Here is a 19,592-nt window from a genome sequence, read left to right as displayed (position 1 = left end):
TGAACAGGACACCATCCCCGAGGTTTAGTTTGCAAAGCATAATCTTATTTCATAACTACTGCCAGAATTTTACCAAAACTATGTGAGTCTGCAGGTATTGCCAAAAGGAGTAATTGCTTATTCTTTATTATTTATTTGTTTATTATCATTATTTATTTATTTATTTTTTTTCAGTTTTGCAGTTGGCCACTGGGACAAATTCACAGCGAGGTGTAATGACTATTAACTATCAATGCCAGACGAGTAAAGCAGAAACATGTCTTCTCGCTGAGCATAAGACAAAGGACCAGCTTATGTTGCAATCCTGACCCAAACCTAACCCTATGAATGCAAAAGAGATGGAAACAATGCTCCTGCTCTCGAAAATCAAACTGATCACAGAGGAAGTTGGTGGTATTGGTGTTATTAAAAATCCAATAATATACAATCAGTGTTCTCAGTGGTTCTTATATTTCCCACTCATTCTACATGGCTGCTCAACCACTTCAGTAAAACTGTTTTTGTGTAACTGAGAGCCCCATCAACAGGATGTTACATTTTAATTAATCAGTCAATACCCATAACACTATTAATATTACTTATTATAATATGTGACCAGCCACGAGAAAACCAGCAACAAGTTTCTTGGGTGGCATTGTGAGTTATTTACATTCCGAAAGTGTAGTTTCTAAGCTTTCCAACGATGTCTAACACGTGGAAATCTGAAAATATTTGAGGAAGATGTGGCCATTTGAAGGTAGGCATTTCTCAAACTAGTTTAGTGAGAAATCCAGTCTGAAAGATTCTCACCTGCCAGGGGAGCCAGGTAAGACAGTGCTGCTCATTGCATCTCATTTACATAAGTCCAACCCCCAAACTATTGTAGTAGTTTGAACAACGGTTATCAAATGGAAATGGAAATCTTTTGCTATAAAAAGCCCCTGAATAAAAACGAAAAACATGAAAAGTAATATATTTAAGAGTTAGAAGGAACAAATATAGATACTTATTTCTAATATTAAATAAAATAATTTCTGTCACTCTGTGGTGCAGTGGGATGGATCAGTCTGCTGCTGAATGAACTCCTGTGGCTGATCAGCACATTGATATCTTATGCTCCAGCTCCTCCACAGCGAGGCCGAGGGATTCTCAAGTCAAGTCAAGTCAACTTTATTGTTGATGCTGCTATATGTACAGGACATTAACAGAGGCCGGCACTTGATGATCATAAACTCCACGAGGGGTGAACAGTATCTACAAATCACCACAGCGCCTCCCTCATTGAGGGCTCTGTCTGCTCGGTCGCATGTAAGCTGGCCCAGCTGGATGGTGGAGTCCGGTATGCTGTTATTGAGCCATGTTTCTGTAAAAACGAAAACACAGCACTCTCTCACGGTCTGCTGGGTTGATCTCAGAAGGTGTATATAGTCCAGTTTGTTGTCCAAGGAGCATACATTGGCAAGTACGATAGATGGTATAGCCAGCGTGTGTGGATTCACCTAGCCCGGATACCCCCCACTTTCCCCGCTTCCGCCTGCAGCGCTTCCTCTGCGGGTGCGCTACAGTAGTGGGGGTCGGTGTCGAAACGGGCCGCCGGCATGTGCTGGGTTTAATTTGCAGATTGCTGTGTTGCTGATGTCAAAGAAAGATTCCCACGGCTGTGTGTGCGCATTGGGACAAACAAGCGCGTCGAAAACATAAAATCACTTGAACACACCAACAAAGACAAACATGTAGAGACCACATTACCTCTGTCAGCATAACCAGAAGCTGCATAAGTAGCCATGTGGTTCCCTTTTAACGTGCAGCTGACTGGCCGAAAAAAGAACAGAAGCATGTGAATAGCCAAAGAAAGCCAGTACGCTAATTTACTGTTCGCCACACCCCCAAATAGGACCGTGAATTTCCTATAAAACAACCAAAATTCAAATTCAAAGTTTTCGGTTTTAAGGCCCCCACTACTGTTATTTGAAACATGGAGTGGCTTCTTCATGATTTCAACTTACACCTTGTGCAAAAAAACAAAAATCACAATTTAAAAAAAAAAAAAAAAGATTTTTCATTGTTTACTCAACTTGCGCCGGACCGACATGTTGCTGATTTTCTCGTGGCGGGTCACATATATCAGATATTAGGAAGAAGTGTAATTTCACTAATAAGTGTAATACATATTGCCATCCGCACACAGAGAAGACATTCAAAATAAAAGGGGTCATATGTAACACTAAGAATGTGATTTACATGATAAAGTGCCCCTGTGGCCTTGCCTATATTGGTAAGACCATACGCTACATAAAAACACACATCGCAGAAAACAGGAGCAGAGAGAAGATTAAATGACCCAAAAAACCCAGTAGCTGTCCATTTTAATTGAAACATAACTTGTCTACCTTAAGGTATGTCGGAACTGAACATGTCACCACCCCAGAAATGGAGGAGACATACAGTAGATAACCTTCTTAGAAGGAAGGCATTCTATATATGTGACCCGCCACGAGAAAACCAGCAACAAGTCAACCCGGTGCAAGTTGTGTAAACAAAGAAAAACTGATTTTTTTTATCAAATAACAGTATTGGGGGCTTCAAAACCATCAGCTTTGTATTTGAATTTGGGTTAGAGGAAATTCTCCATCCTAGTTGGGGGTGTGGCGATTCAACAGTAAATTAGCATACTGGCTTTCTTTGGCTATTCATGTACTTCTGTTCTTTTTTCGGCCAATCAGCTGCACATTAAAAGGGAACCACATGGCTACTTATGCAGCTTCTGGTTATGCTGTCGTGGATCTCACTTCTGATTCTGAACCCGAACTAGAAGATGATACGGAAGAAATTGACGAGAGCGACTGCATTACACTGGAGAACATCCCTAATCTACAATCGACCTTAGCTGAAGATGAGGACGATGAAGAATACAGTGAAGAGTAGTAGTAGTAGTGATGGCGGCGCATGCAGACGCAGCGGCTCCTCTCTGTCTTGATAATGTGGTGTCTACATGTTTGTCTTCGTCGGTGTGTTTGAGTGATTTTATGTTTTCGACGCAGTTGTTTGTCCCAATGCACACGTACAGCCATGGGACTTTTTTTGACATCGGCAACACAGCAATCTGCAAATTAAACCCGGAACACGTTAAGTTAAGCTGAGTTACTCGACCTTGACGCGGTGGTGATTTGTAGACATTGTTCATTTTAAAAATAAATAAATAAATAATAATAATTATAATAATAATTGGCCTCTGTTAATGTCCTGTACATATAGCAGCATTGACAATAAAGCTGACTTGACTTAACTCATTCAGCTCATTCAGCAACAGACTGGTTCATTCAGCTGCACCACAGAATTCGCAGAATTTATTTTAATTTATTGAATATTAGAAATAAGGATCTACATTTGCTGCTTCTAACTCTTAAGTATATTACCTATCTTGTTTTTGTTTTTATTCAGGGGCTTTTTGTAACAAAAGAATTTCCATTTCCATTTGATAATCGTTGTTCAAACTACTACAATAGTTTGGGGGTTGGACTTATGTAAATGAGATGCAATGAGCAGCACTGTCTTACCTGGCTCCCCTGGCAGGTGAGAATCTTTCAGGCTGGATTTCTCAAAAAACTAGTTTGAGGAGTGCCTACATTCAAATGGCCACATCTTCCTCAAATATTTTCAGATTTCCATGTGTTAGACATCGTTGGAAAGCTTAGAAACTACACTTTCAAAATGTAAATAACTCACAATGCCACCCAAGAAACTTGTTGCTGGTTTTCTCGTGGCTGGTCACATATGCTAAATACCCTGTCTCCTAAGGTCCTCAATATGGAGTTTAATCTTCAATCTCTTCTTTGATTGCTCGTTTGATATGTCCAAAGGTTCACATGTGAGCAATGTATCAATATGTAACAATATGTATTGTGATTTCAAAACTTTTTCAGATTTTTTGTCAATTGTGATACTTTTAGTTTTTGTATGTTTGATGACTTGTGGTTTTATGCAACGGAGCATATACAGTGTGCAGACCACTTCTTTCTGAAAACAGAAAAAGACAAATCAAACTGGAAAGACTCTTTGGACCAGTTCATATAAGAAGAAGTTGCGTGATTCATTTGCAGTCTGGACGCAGAGGGTCGAACATCTCCTGCTCTGACTGCAGCTGGCAGGGACACATTTGTGGACTGCTTTATTAAGCTGAACATACACTTGCATACATTCATGGACTGTGCCTTAAGTGATGACTTCTGAGTATACCAACACAACTATATGGCGTGCACCGAAAGTTGTAAGCGTAAAGGCTGTTATTTTAAAAGTATGACATTGTCTTAGCTTTAATAATTGTCTTGTGTAAGCATTTTGCTTGTGAGATCAGGATGATGTGAAATTTTGTAGGGGAGTGTGTAGTAAATAGAAAAATAGTCACGTGAAAACATTTTTTTATTTTATATTTGTTGGTATGGTAACACTGAATTTGTATTTGGTTACTAATATTCAGTTTTTCAGTTTATGTAGCTTTATTTTGAAGGTACTAAGGAGCTTCCTGTGGGGGGCAACACCTTGATGGTCTCATTCAGTAAAGAACCACCTGAGAACAACAACGTGTCGTAGTCTCTGTACTAACACTTTGCCCCCTTACAGGTAAGAAAGTGTTCAAAAGTTTGTGATTTCAGATTCAGATTTTCAGTTTATATACATTACTAAGCGCATGCCAATGGTAATTACATGCAGCGGGAGTGGTTTGAAATACTTAAATTTACTTTGCTGTTTTGCGTGTCTGCAAGCTATCTGTATCACGTGGTCTTGGTTGAGCCACGGTCATCCTGGAGTAGACCACCCAATCGGGATAGAAATGTCATCTCAAGATAAAGTTGATCATTCAGCACAACTTTGTCGATTTTCAGTGACCCTTCCCTCTAAGGCAGGCATGTCAAACCTATTCCACAATGGGCAATGTGGCTGCAGGTTTTTCCTCCAACCAATCGAGGGCACGCAGTCTGACCAATCAGCTGTCTGAAGACTGAGATCAGCTGATGAAATGAGTCAGGTCTGGTGTGCTGCTGCTGCTTGGTTGGAAGGAAAACTTTCAGCCACTCGGCCCTTTGTGGAATATGTACATATGTGCTCTAAGGGGACAGGTGGATCCAAACCATGCCAGCAACAGCGTAACCGAGATCCCCTCACTAGCCTGTTCTCTTGGTGTACACCACACATGCACTCTCCCACTTGTTGAGAATATGAAAGATGACTTATCTGACCATATCACTTTTCCCACACTGCTGTAGAGCAGTGCTTGTAGTTTTTGCACCAGTGAACTCTCAAATGTGTGTTCACCTTTGCCATCTTTCTGTAACATCTCTCTCTGCGGACTGTTGTTGCTGATCACATCCTGCATGGAAATTCTTAGCCACCTGAGGAACAGCTGCTCTTCTGTTTTCCTTCACACTGTCACACTAATGCACAAGCAGCGCAGTCATCAAATGTGCACTGTCACTTCCTATATGTTTCCCTCCTTTGTGATTCGTGATTGCGTCCACCTGTGTTCACTCTCCCAGATGAGGCTGTGTATTTAAGGAGTGAGCAGTCTTCTCTTCCTTGCCAGATTATTCCTTCATCCTCCCATGACAGTGTCTGGTCTTCTGGTTTGTAAGTACTACGTCTCTTGTTCTCCCCTTTTCTCAGAGAAATTGATAATGATCCATTGTTTTATTCCAGCCACTTACCGTGTGCTGTGTTCTTTTGTTTCAGTGCCTCCCTGCCGCTTCCACGCGTGCCTCGTTTGTCAAACCCGCTTCGTCGGAGCTCCTTTCGTTCATCTATTCCTTCTGAGTGCGTCTTTTGTTTATTATTCATCCACTCATTGAGTGCGTTTTTTGTTTCCCGTTTGTTTAATAAACTGCCTTTGATTTACATAAATCTTGTCTCCGGGTCTGCATCTCTGGGTCCTAGTACTTTGCAGCTATTCAGCCTAACAGTTCATGGATTTTTGTTTTTTTGGGCCTTACTTTTTGTGTTGTTTAATATTCTTGTCCTAAGTGGATTTTGGTTTGCCTGACCTTTTTGTTAAATAAATTACCTGGACGTTCTGCCTTTGGTTTTGTTTAAGTCTGCATCTTTGGGTTCACACCCTATTTTTTCCTTGCTCCACGAAGCCAAGTCATAACAAAAGCAACATACATATAAGCAAGATGTTCCTCCCCCTCAAAAAATCTGATAAAGTTTGATGTGTAACTATTTCAACCTTGAAGTCGCCATCATCTCACTATTAGTACAATGCTTGGCCAACTGTAACCAATACCTCAGGATATTTGTAAGGCCTATTTGATTATTGTGCAGGCTGCAGGCCTTCTGTAAAGACTGAAAATTAGACGTGTGCTTTGGTTCTGGTTTTGTATTCTATTTGATCACCCACTTCAACAGGAAAACACGATTTTTACTCCACAAAAAACAAAAAACTTTTTTCATTGTGCTGCCATCTTTGACTTTAGGTCGTTTTCCTTTCTGTGGAGGAATTTTCAGCCGTAGTGACCGTAGGTCTTATAGATAAACTGTACAAACATAGAGAGGCCCACTGAAAGAAGATTGCTCAAGTATTCACAGTTTTAATAAGGAAGTAGGTCAAAGTGTCCTCAGTTAGAGAGGTGGAAGTCAGGGCAGACGTAGGTGCAGTAGGAGCTAATGTTTAGTTTTGACTATCCAACAGAGTGCCACAAATGTGGAAGATCGGTAAAGAATATCCATAAGAGGGACTTATTCAAGGAGCAGAAGGGAGAAACATAACATTGGGAGCATTAATACGCCCCATGGGAAAGGACATCTTGAGGACTTGGTGTAATGGGTGTACTGGTGGCTTGATGTATTACTCATCAACTTCTCCTTGATGCATCAAGCCTGCAACACATACTTAACATGCTTAAGACGTCTGAAGTCACCTGGTGAACTCCTTCCTTCGGGAGTGTTGCCTTAAAATTCAAATTGACTGACAAACTACACAAGGGTTGGATCAAAGCTTATCTATTGTTCTAATGTAGTAAATGTCACTGAGGGAACTCAGTGAATGTCTTGAAATTTTATGTTTATGTTCAAGTTTATTGGTAATACCACATATGAAAAACTAGAGCCAAAATGATACTGCCAAGATGCTCAAGCATACGTGATGAAGTGCATAATTAAATTTTTGTTTGCTGGCCAAGTAATGAAACTTGAAACCAGAGGGCGTCAATTTATTTTTAAGGAGGAGCACATTTGTTCTTCCTGTTTTTTGTCTCATATGTTATCCCTCATTTCCAAATAACGACTCACTCAACCAGTTACTCAGCTCGTTGGACATCAGCTAGTGTGGAAGCCACTCAACCAGTCCATCATGGCCGTCAACATCCCTGGAGTGATTGTCATGGTGTTTTTCTACCTGCTGGTCCTCGGGACCGGCATCTGGGCTGCTTTCAAGTCCAAAAGGGAACAGAAGAAAAGTGCAGCCACTGGAATGGATATGGCCCTGCTGGGAAACCGCAGCATTAGCTGGGTGGTGGGAGTCTTCACAATGACAGGTGAGGAGAGCACAAGTGACAAAACCTGGATGGAGACTCTATTACTCTATTTTCCAAAAGGTCCTGATTATTACGGAATTTATTTATAAGAATTAGTGCTGTCAATCGATTAAAATATTTAATCACAATTAATCACATTAATGTCATAGTTAACTCGCGATTAATCACAAATTAATCGCACATTTTTATCTTTTCTAAATGTCCCATTAATTATCATTTTAATACTGTTATCAACATGGAAAAGTGGATTCAATTCAATTCAATTCAATTCAATTCAATTCAAGCTTTATTTATAAAGCACTTTAAAAACAACATCACTGGCCAAAGTGCTGTACACACATAAAAGCAAATTAAAGGGCAGTAAAAGAGATAGAAGATAAAATCAATTTAAAAAAAATAAAATCAATCAAAAAAGAAAAAAACTATAGAAAACAAATAACCAACATCTCATCAACTGAGTTAAAAGCCAAAGAGAAGAAATGTGTTTTAAGAGAGGATTTAAAAACTGAAAGTGAGTCTGCCTGCTTAATCTTCAAAGGCAGCTCATTCCAGAGCTTTGGCGCAGCAACTGAAAAAGCTCGGTCACCTCTCATTTTCCTCTTTGTCTTTGGGACAACCAGTAATGACTGATCTGCCGACCTGAGAGCACGTGAGGGAGTGTAGGGCTGAAGCAGGTCAGACAGATATTGCGGGGCAAGACCATGAATACATTTAAAAACAAATAAAAGAATTTTAAAATCAATCCGAAAACAGACAGGGAGCCAGTGAATGGAAATTAAAATAGGAGTGATGTGCTCTTGTTGTTTGGTTCCAGTTAAAAGCCGAGCAGCAGCATTTTGCACCAGCTGCAGACGGGACAGCAGTGTCTGACTCAGCCCAACATAAAGTGCATTGCAGTAGTCTAAACAAGTTGTGATAAAGGCATGGACTAAAATCTCAAGATGATGTCTGGAGAGAAATGGCTTGACCTTGGATAGCTGTCTCAACTGATAAAAACTGGACTTGACCACAGATTTAATCTGAGCGTCAAATTTCAGGTCACTGTCCAGTTTTACTCTGAGGTTTGTAGCTGTGTGTTTTAGATATTGTGTTAACAAATCAAAATCTACACAGGCTTTGGAGGCATCACTAGGGCCAAACATCATGACCTCAGTCTTTTTATCAATCCGTCCACGTCACAGCAGAGAAACTGCACTTATCAAAATTACCAACGATCTCCTCACTGCAGCTGACACCGGTTCACTCTCCATCCTCATCCTTCTTGACCTGAGTGCAGCCTTTGACACCATCTCACACCCCATCCTCCTCAGTAGACTCTCCTCAATTGGCATCACCCACACCCACCTTCAATGGTTCCATTCCTACCTCACAGACCGCACTCAGTTCATACAACTCAAGTCTTTCTCCTCCGACCCCTACCCAGTCACCACAGGTGTGCCCCAGGGCTCTGTCCTGGGGCCCCTCCTCTTCATAATCTACCTCCTCCCCCTTGGCCATATCTTCCATAAATTTAACATTTCTTTCCACTGCTTCGCAGATGACACCCAGCTCTACCTCTCCTGCAAACCAAACTCCACACTCCCACCCCCCTCCCTCACCTCCTGCCTTTCTGAAATAAAATCATGGTTCACCTCTAACTTTCTAAAAATTAAATAGCAATAAAACTGAATTCCTACTCATTGGCACCAAATCCACCCTATCTAAAGTTGACACCTTCTCTCTCTCTCTCTCCATCGACAGCTCCTTAGTCTTCCCCTCCCCCCAAGTTAAGAGTCTGGGTGTCATCCTCGACAGTACACTCTCCTTCCAATCTCACATTAATAACACCACCCGGTCTGCTTACTTTCACCTTCGCTCCATCAATCGTCTCCGCCCCTCCCTCACCCCACCGCCATCCTTGTCACTTCCCGCCTTGACTATTGTAATTCTCTCCTCTTCGGCCTACCTCAAAAGTCCCTTCATAAACTTCAGCTGGTTCAGAACTCTGCTGCCCGGATCATCACCAAAACCCCCTCATCACACCACATCACCCCTGTCCTTCAGCAACTTCACTGGCTCCCGGTAAATCAAAGAATCACTTACAAAATCCTTCTGTACACCTACAAGGCTATCCATAACCTCGCCCCTCCTTACCTCTCCGACCTTCTGCACATTGTCACTCCATCCCGTGCCCTCAGATCTTCCTCCTCCCTCCATCTCACTGTACCCGCTGCCCGTCTTAGCTCCACGGGGAGCAGAGCTTTCAGCCGCTCTGCTCCCCAACTCTGGAACTCTCTGCCACCTGACCTCCTTAACTCTGCCACCCTGTCCATCTTCAAATCCAAACTCAAAACTCATCTATTCAGACTTGCTTACTCTCTATAAACTGCTTCACACGGTCCCCCCTCCCTATTTATTGTATCTTGTTTTTTATCTTGTATTTTATATTATTGTTTGTATATTTTCTGTACAGTGACCTTGGGTGTCCTGAAAGGCGCTTTCAAATAAAATGTATTATTATTATTATTATTTAAAAGTAGAAAATTTTTTGACATCCATGCCTTCAATTCTGCAATGCAATCAAAGAGTTGGTTTGCAGAGAACCCACTTTCCTGTCTCAGTGGCAGGTAAATTTGACAGTCATCAGCATAAGAATGAAAAGAAACACCATGCTTTCGAAAAACTGTTCCAAGTGCAAGCAGGTACAGGAAGAAGAGAAGAGGACCAAGTATAGAGCCTTGAGGCACTCCACATGTGAGAGGTGCCGCACCAGAGTCAGTGGCACCAAAACGGACACAGAAACTTCTCCCTGAGAGCTAGGACCTGAACCACTGTAGTGCACCACCCTGAATGCCCACCCAGTTCTCCAGGCGAGACAAGAGGATCTGATGGTCCACCATGTCGAAGGCTGCATCGCCTGTGGATAGGCTTGCTTTGTGCAAATGTTTTTTATTGAAAACAACAACGTGTAATGTTTTATTTCACAATAACATTTTCACTTTGAGCAGTCATTCACATCTGAATGAATCAAATCTCACACAATTTAACACTGTCAATAAACAGATGACAAAAAATAAATACTTGGTTACAAAATAAAGCCCCTTCAACAACCCTAAGGGATCAAAACAGGGTGATACAAGATAAAGTTACAAGAGCACATCATTGTAAACTAGGACTCAGCCTATAGTGCAGTTGAATCATGGCTTAAACTTTCCTTTCTTAAGTTTCCTTTGAACATAACAGCATCCATATGCCTCTGTGGAAAGCCATCCATTGTCGCCTGGTTTTGACAAGGAGGCGGCGGAGAATTCGCATTCGCCGTGTGTTTGGCCATCAAGTGGTATTTCAGACTGAATGTTCTACTGTGATAACTCCGTTCACACCGACAATACACACAGATAACTGGTCTTGTCAGTCGACCCATCTGGCAACTTTTTGAAACTAAACTTTCCATTCAGAATCTTGTTCGCATCCATTTCGGTGTTTCACAATTGACATCCACACAAACCAGTAGCCTACTCTCTTACAAGCAGGCAAGACCAAACAAGTGCATGGGGCGTGCTTATTGTTTTGTTTCCGGTTTACAATTGGATCCTGTAGTTTTTCTTACGTTACTAGAAGTGGCCACAGTTTATAAAAAACTGCAAGTTCACTAGGTCACAAAGAGCGTTAATCTCACGATTAAAAAAATGACACCATTAAAATTTATTTGTGTTAACACGTTAATAATGCAATATTTTTGACAGCACTAATAAGAATATAAATATCGTAAAAATTCTTTAGTGGATACGTGTTATATCTATTGGCTGCAAAATCACAGTGAAGTCTGAGCAGCAAGATGTTTTGAATAAATGTTAGTGAACACAAAGATGCATGTAAATTGCAGATATCTGTGAACAGATTCTGGAGTCAGCAGTAAGGATCAAAACACTTTCGTTCCTACTCAAACAGTCCACAAAAGCCTAATGAAATATAGGCTATAAAACATTAGTTTGACAAGTTATTGTACTTAATTAGCAGTTTGCTTGTTTTGTGTTCTAAAACAGAGTTAAGAAGAATGGAAAAAGCATTTTGTCAACAAAGTTCTCTTGCGCCATTAAAATAAAATCCAGATATTTACAGTTGTTCATGTGGACAAGGTGCTAATGGCATTGCCACTAATTCTGATACACTGGGGCATTGATGGGCAGATACATTCTAGTTCTCACCAAATGCACCTGTTCATGAGAAAGAAAAATCTTACTGAAACCTCCTCTTTTTAACCCTTCTATTGTATTCGTTTTCTGTTAACTACCTTTGTCTTCCCGGTCAAAATTGACCGTTCCCTTCTAGCTGATTATAAAGCCATGAATATTTATATATTATCACCTAATGTTGTGTTTCATCTTTTTACCAACTCAGATTCTTGTGAACAATACCAGTTTTGAACTTCCATTTGCTATTTATGGCCTGACATTTACCCACCATGCCCACCCACCCATGCCAATTTGTGGTCAATGAGCATTATATTGTATATGTATATTAGATTAGATTAGACATATTGTGCTACTTTTTCACAGATTACCTAGTTTCAATGTCTAACAAGGACTTTTGTTTTGAAATTTTTAGATAGTGACACAAAATACCATGCTCCCAATCAAAATTGACTCATGTGATTTATATAGTAGAGAACAAAGCATATGAACAAACTCAAGCCCAAGCAAAAAACAAATCTTATTCTCTGTTTCGCTGGGTCCTTTTGAAAAAATGAAAAGCAAAAAAAAGATAATTAGTAAAAAAATTTCATAATCTATCATGTCACGTGTTTTCACGCACATGTTGGACAGTGTGTTGTGATTTTGGCATGTGCCTTGCAAATAGATGCTCTACATTTGTGGCATACAAGGCTGGTTCTGGCATCTCTTGGTGCACACAGTCTGCACCTCTTCCTCTTCCTGGTGGCTCTTGCCTCTGATGCTTGAACATCTCTCACTCTCTTGTGTCCTGGTCGTTGAAATGCAACACCCAGGACAGTGAAAAGTCCTCGGGGCATTGTGGCTGAAAACTGAAAAACTGCACTGAAACTCATATACAGATAGTGTTTGAAGTAGAAACTTTGCTATTTTGCCCTATATCAAAGAAATTAATGTTTCAAGCCTCTTTTCCATTAAGTCTATTTTAGGTCACAAATGATCCTTCAACATGTGGTAAGGATAGTTATGTAACTCGAGATTCTATGAGTATATTCGCAGTTCTCTAAGACCATTGTACCATTGGCCATCCCCCACGACACCTCTGAACAGCTCCAGCTCCAGTCACCTCCACCAATGCCCACCTTAAAGGACCCCCTGGTGTGGGGGGGGGGGGGGGGGGGGGATGGTTGTGGACTACAGGAAGAACTCAGCCTCACCTGCCCCCATCATCCTCCCAGCAGAGGATGTACTTCCTACAGCAGCTGAAGAAATTCACTCTGCCAAAGACAATGATGGTGCACTTATACACAGCCATCATTGAGTCCACCCTCAGCTCCTCGATCACCATCTGACACACTGCTGCCACCGCCAGGGACAAGGGCAGACTGCAGCGTGTCATTCGGTCTGCAGAGAAGGTGATCGACTGCAATCTCCCATCTCTTAAGGACCTGTACACCTCCAGGACCCTGAGGCGTGCAGGAAAGATTGTGGCTGATCCCTCCCACCCCAGACATAAACTCTTTGAGACACTCTCCTCTGGCAGGAGGCTGCGGTCTATCAGGACCAAAACCTCACCCCACAAGAACAGTTTTTTCCCGTCTGCTGTCAGCCTTATTAACAGGGCCCGGAACCCCCACCGACACTCTTCACACTCCACCTCTGCCCCATCTTGTCACATTGACATTGCCATAACCCTATGTGTTACATTAACGCCCTGCCTGGACTCCTGAAAAAACAGGCTGTGCTTCCAGAAAAAAAAAAAAAAAGACTTGTGCACATATATTTATATTGTTATATTTTTACTTTTTTTTAATAGATTTGTCATGCACCAACTTCACCAAAGCAAGTTCCTCTTATGTGTAAAATTGTACTTGGCAATAAAGCTTTTTCTGATTCTGATTCTGAAATTTATTGAGTGCTCAAAATTTATTGAGTGCTGTATTCAAAACAAAAAATATTTCAATTAATATAATGAACTCTTCCAGTGTTACATCATATAGATCTAGATGTGTGAAACAAAACCTGTAATTAACAATTCTGTTTGCTTTTACTTAGAATTTTCTAAACCGATATTACGGTATGCTCATGACCTCATGAAATGAGCTTACTGAAATTTTACTGATGATGATGAATGATCACTCAAGCTTTGGTCTTCCTTCCAAATATCTGTTGTCTGTCCACTAAATGACTTGCTGTGTGTTCATCTGTCCTGTAGCTACGTGGGTTGGAGGAGCCTTCATTGTTGGCACAGTTGAGATGGTGTACACGCCCTCCATCGGACTAACCTGGACACTCGTGATGTTGTTGGCATACAGCTCGTCTTTTATTATCAGTAAGAGTTTCAAATTACATCTGACAGGGTACTATATCTTCATGTTTCATTAAACAAATATTGCTGAGCAATATCAAAAGGCAAGAAATATTGTATATCAGACAGGGTTACTGATGACCTTGGCAGCCTCACACACTGACATTAATAACAAAAAAAATTATGCCAGTGTCAGCCGTGAGTCAACTGTATTCACCTCCGTTTAGACAACCAAGCTACACATTTACAGAATGCAATAAGCCAAATGCTGAAGACCTCCAATTTGGCCACTGTACTTAAAAGAAAATAATTCTTCACACCTTTGTTCCAGATTTTAACCACCAACAATCTACTTTGCATTTTCAAAGGGACAAACATCGTGACTGGATATCTCATCCCCAAAACTTTGCACTCATGGATTTCCCGGTGCAGACACAGCTACTCTGAAACCATATTTCATATATTACCATATTTCATATTTCTCTGTTTGACCACACCTGGTCTCTGTGTCCTGAGTCTCCTGGAGCAGAAGGCCACAGTTTTCCAGTTAGTACCATGCTACTGCAGCAGGACCCTTCCAAGCCCATAACCTGGTAGCAGCACAGATGGAGAGCACTCGTGCAGATGTTCAGGCAGACTTCAGTGTCTGGAAGGCAGTCTGCTCTGCAGGTCCCCACAGCCATTCCACCTTCACCTTCAGCAGTTCAGAGAGTGGTGCCCTGCTGTACAGAGCTCTGAGATCAATTTGGCCATGTAGTTGACCATTTCAAACAACCGCTTAAGCTCCTATTATTTCTCTGGGTCAGGTCTCAAACCATTCTCATCAATGGTCTGGCCTTTGAAGTGAATCTGCAGCTGTTTGAATTTACCATTTAGCTCTTGCAGTTTGAAGCCAGCTGCTTCGATCAGATTCGTACCTGCTCCAGAAACCTATCATGGATCTCAGTTTCTCCATGAACTAGGGTGTCATCCATGCAGGCGTCTCTCCCTCCAGGCCCTTTCTTTCATCCATTTTCTACTGGAACAGCCAAATATGAGGTTTCAACACAATCATGTTCCAAGTCTTGTTTAAGACGAATTAATGTACTGAAGCTTGTAGACATCAAAAAAGGAAAGGATCGAAAAATTAAACTTGTTGCTAGATGTGATGTTCTTTCACCTTCACTTGATTTATTTATTTATTTATTTATTTATTTTAATTGTTATGTGATCTGTCCTTTTTTTAAATCAAGTTGGATTGGTATTTGCCAAGCCAATGAGAGAAAGAAACTATGTGACGATGATGGACCCTTTCCATATCAAGTACGGAAAAGTTCTAATGGCTGGACTGAGCCTGGCTTCAGTTATTACTGATGTGATCTGGGTGCCCGCAACACTAGTTGGTTTAGGTACAGTACATATGAATGCACTTCATATACATATGTATGGATGTAAATCCCTACCTCCTCTACTCTGGAATAGTAATTCTGACAGAAAGACATGGTCATAAAATGTCCCTGATCGAATGTGTTTGACAGGAGGAACCATGAGTGCAGTCCTGGATTTGTCCAACACTGTGTGCATCTGGATCTCTGCTGCAGTCGCCATTATCTACACGCTGCTGGGAGGCCTCTACTCTGTGGCCTACACAGATGTTATACAGCTTGTCCTTATATTCATGGGCTTGGTGAGTTAGCTGTCATTTTTTGTTTTTGTTTGAAGGAACTCAAACAAGTCACCAAAATCTCCAAAGGATGCTTTTCAAAGTTGTGTGTGTGTGTGTGTGTGTTTATCATTTACATTTTCTTTGTCTCTGCAGTGGCTCTGTGTTCCCTTTGTTATGATGAGTCCGTCCACCATGGACATTAGCCAGACACTGATGAATAACACCTTATACGCTCCCTGGATTGGTCAACCAGAGCTGAAAAAGACCTGGATCATGATTGATAACTTCTTATTCTTTGTAAGGAAGCAACAATACAGCCTACATCAAACACAGTTCAGTCTAGTTTTGTTGGATATCTTCAGAATGATGATAAAAAACATAAAGATTTAAATAGTGGACTGTTTTTCATTGTAACTAAAGAATGAGAGTGGCTGTAGACAAGACTATTATCTGAAACAGCATGTCTGTTAACATATCAACGTTAACTATCAGATGACTGCACTGTAAAGTTTAAGAGACAATCCCTTATCCCGGTGGCACGGTGGACAGTGGCAACACTGTCGTCTCACAGCTAGACGGTACCAGGTTCGATTCCCACCATGCATTCAGTGCCTGCTGTCCCTCATCTCGAGGAAAGGGGCCTCTCTGTGTGCAGTTTGCTTGTTCTCCCCGTGTTCATCTGGGGTATCCTCCATTCAAAAAACCTGCTAAAAACATGCTTGAAGATTACCACCTGACAAATGATGACAAAAAGAACCGGGTCCCTGGGCACAGCCCACCACTCCTGGTCTGCCACGAAGAAAGGACTTACCAGGATGGGTCAAACGCAGAGAAATACTTTCATAAGAAGCATGTAGTGTGCGATGTGATGTAATAAAGTACGTCTCTTCTCTTCTTCTCTTCTTCTTACATTTGAATGAGTACTTCAGTGATAATAGCAGGCAGACATTTTACCACATTTACTTGATGTGGACGCCACATTCGTGATTAATCAACTGTCTGTTTGCGCTTCAGACTCTGGGATCTCTGGGATACCAGAGTCTCCATCAGAGGACCCTGTCAGCTTCTTCCACAAAAGCAGCCAAGCTCACATGCTTTGTTGCAGCTTTCATCTTCCTTGTTTTTGGGATACCTCTTATACTGCTCGGGGCAGCATCTGCATCCACAGGTATTAATGACAACTACATACTGGGGTAAACTGTGAAACCTGAAGTCGATATTTTGATCATATAAACGCATGAATGAATTAACATTTGCATTAAAAGTCAAGGAAGATGGTCCATCTAGAAAATCTGTGTTCAGCATTTATGACAGCCATTATCCCCTCCAAAAATAATAAGGACATAATGCTGATAATGCTGTAAGTGACTGACTGATGGACTGACAGGACCATCCCCAGATCCACTCCTGTTGTGTGGCTTAAAAAGTACATCATGATCAGCTGTACCAAAGACATTATATGTGATGTGCAATTGGAAATCTTACATGTCCCACAATCACAGTGCTTAGTTCACACCTTAAAGTAAGCCCATCTTAAAACCAGTCAGACAGATAACAGGAGCATTTTTCAGTCTTTCCTTCTTTTGTGTCCATGCCTCAGACTGGAACCAGACTACCTATGGTTCTCCATCTCCATATGAACGTGGGGAAGCAGCTTTCGTTCTGCCCATCGCCCTGCAGCACCTCACTCCACCCTTCATCTCCATTATTGGTATTGGATGTGTGGCCGCTGCCGTGATGTCATCAGCTGACTCTTGTTTGCTTGCTGGAGCTTCTGTGTTCACTGCTAACATCTACAAGAGCATCCTGAGACCTCAGGTGAGACAATGTACTTGTTAGTCAAACTGTTTGCTATTGTGAAGGTTGATGTTTATTTTGAAAGAAAGGCAATGGAGTGCAGGAAAGGATAGTCTCAGTCTGTTAACCTCTTCTTCTTCCTCTCTTATCTCTTCTTCAGGCATCAGACAGAGAGAGTCAGTGGGTGATCCGTGCTTCTGTGGTGGTCGCGGGCTTGGTTGGTACATCACTAACCAGCATGAAAAACAGCATCATACTGTTCTGGTTCCTTGGTGCTGAAATGGCCTACATCATCCTCTTCCCTCAACTGGTCTGTGTCCTCTTCTTCAACATCTCCAATGGTTACGGGGCTATTCTGGGCTGCCTGGTGGGAGTTGCGTTAAGACTGCTCAGTGGAGACCCATCTCTAGGGTTAGCACCAGTCATACACTTCCCAGGATGCACTCTTGAGGACGGGGTTTATGTCCAGTACTCTCCAGTTAGGACCATCTCCATGCTGTCTGCCATTGCTGCCATCTTGTCGTTCTCCTACCTGGCTTCTGTGCTCTTCAACAAAGGCATGCTTCCTGAGAAGTGGGATGTGTTCAAAGTGAAAGCCCACCAATCACCACAACCACTGACACCAACAGATGCTGCCACAGGACAGAATGAGAATGAGACCTTGAACAGAAATGACTCTGAGATCGAGGCATCAGAGCCAATGATGAGCACAAAATGTTAGTATTCCTGTGTGTACAGTAGTATCGGTCTTGGAGCATAACATAGACGAGTAAATACTAGTGAATAGCTCAAATTCAAATTGTTGTATCGTATTATGAAAAGTGGAGCATGTTTCTCTGTGTTTTTTTTCTGCTTATTGTTCCTCATTATACACTTGCTTTTCTAGGTTTTGACCAAGGTTTAGAATTATTTTTTTTTAATAAAGAAAATCAGAATACAACGCGTAATAAATGACTTTTGTTTGCATTGAGCTATTATGACCATAACAGAAACTTTGGCTAAACCTCGTAATGAGCAGCATATGAACAGGACGCCATCCCTGAGGTTTAGTTTGCAAAGCATAATCTTATTTTATAACTGTCAGAATTTAACCAAAACTATGTGAGTCTGGAGGTACTGCCAAAAAGAGTTGCTTATTCTTTATTATTTATTTATTATTATTACTTTTTTTTATTTTATTTTATTTTTTCAGTTTTGCAATTGGCCACTGGGACAAATTCACAGCGAGGTGTAATGACTATTAACTATCAAGAATGTGATCCCAAGTCATTGTAGAGCCCCAGTCCATCCAAAATGGCAGCTGGGACTGCATGTTTTTTTTGTTGTATGGACAAGGGAGAGCCTCACCTGTTTGAAACCCCTGCCATGGACACAGTTTCTAACTACCATTGGTGGATTGTCAACAAACTCTTGGTTTCCTATCAATGCCAGATGAGTAAAGCAAAAACATGTCTTCTCGCTGAGCATAAGACAAAGGACCAGCAAAAAGCCCCTTCAACAACCCTTTCTAAGGGATCAAAACAGGGTGATACAAGATAAAGTTACAAAGTGCACATCACTGTAAACTAGGACTCAGGCTATAGTGCAGTTAAACCATGGATGAAACTTTCTTAAGTTTCATCCATGGTTTAACTTACAAGCAGTCAGACTATAATGCCTCTGTGGAAAGCCATCCATTGTCGCCTGGTTTTGACAAGGAGGCAGCGGAGAATTTGCATTCACCGTGTGTTTGGCCATCAAGTGGTCTTTCAGACTGGATGTGCTACTGTGATAACTCAGTTCACACCGACAATACACACAGATAACTTTGGTCTTGTCAGTCGACCCATCTGGCAACTTCTTGAAACTAAATTTTCCATTCAGAATCTTGTTTACATCCATTTCGGCGTTCCACGCTTGTCATCCACACAAACCGGTAGCCTACTTTTTTACTGCTAGCGTTTTTTTTACTGCTAACGTAATAACGTGATCTAATTGACAGCACTAATATATCCACAAGAGGGGCGGACACAATGAGACACAGGTGAAGACAATGAACAATCACACACATGGGGAGCCAAGATACCTAACAAGAAAACACAAAACAGGAACTGAAAAAACCCTACAAAATAAAACAGGAAGTGACAAGACAGAACACAGACTAGGGCCTGACATTTAAAGAAGTAAACGGATCAGTGATGACTCTG

General features: G+C 41.4%; 1 protein-coding gene across 1 annotated transcript; it reads left to right on the top strand.

The window, feature by feature from the left end:
* Positions 1-7,266: 7,266 nt before the first annotated feature.
* On the top strand, positions 7,267-18,127 carry LOC139341679 (high-affinity choline transporter 1-like). The gene is made up of 8 exons (XM_070978307.1): positions 7,267-7,505; positions 13,872-13,988; positions 15,197-15,352; positions 15,482-15,630; positions 15,763-15,906; positions 16,624-16,777; positions 17,210-17,427; positions 17,567-18,127. The coding sequence occupies exons 1-8, from the start codon at positions 7,322-7,324 to the stop codon at positions 18,125-18,127; spliced, it is 1,683 nt and encodes a 560-aa protein (XP_070834408.1). The 5' UTR covers positions 7,267-7,321.
* The last annotated feature ends 1,465 nt before the right edge of the window (positions 18,128-19,592 follow it).

This window comes from Chaetodon trifascialis, chromosome 13 (genome assembly GCF_039877785.1).
Source record: "Chaetodon trifascialis isolate fChaTrf1 chromosome 13, fChaTrf1.hap1, whole genome shotgun sequence".
NCBI classification, from domain to species: Eukaryota; Metazoa; Chordata; class Actinopteri; order Chaetodontiformes; family Chaetodontidae; genus Chaetodon; species Chaetodon trifascialis.
Note: the sequence above shows the minus strand (reverse complement) of the source record. Positions and strands in the feature narration are given on the sequence as shown.

Excerpts from the sequence above, each read along its gene's own strand:
- LOC139341679 (XM_070978307.1), top strand. The coding sequence starts at position 7,322 with ATGGCCGTCAACATCCCTGGAGTGATTGTCATGGTGTTTTTCTACCTG. Across the intron at positions 13,989-15,196 it reads CAGCTCGTCTTTTATTATCA|TTGGATTGGTATTTGCCAAG; the intron begins GTAAGAGTTTCA and ends TTTTAAATCAAG. Across the intron at positions 15,907-16,623 it reads TTGATAACTTCTTATTCTTT|ACTCTGGGATCTCTGGGATA; the intron begins GTAAGGAAGCAA and ends TTTGCGCTTCAG.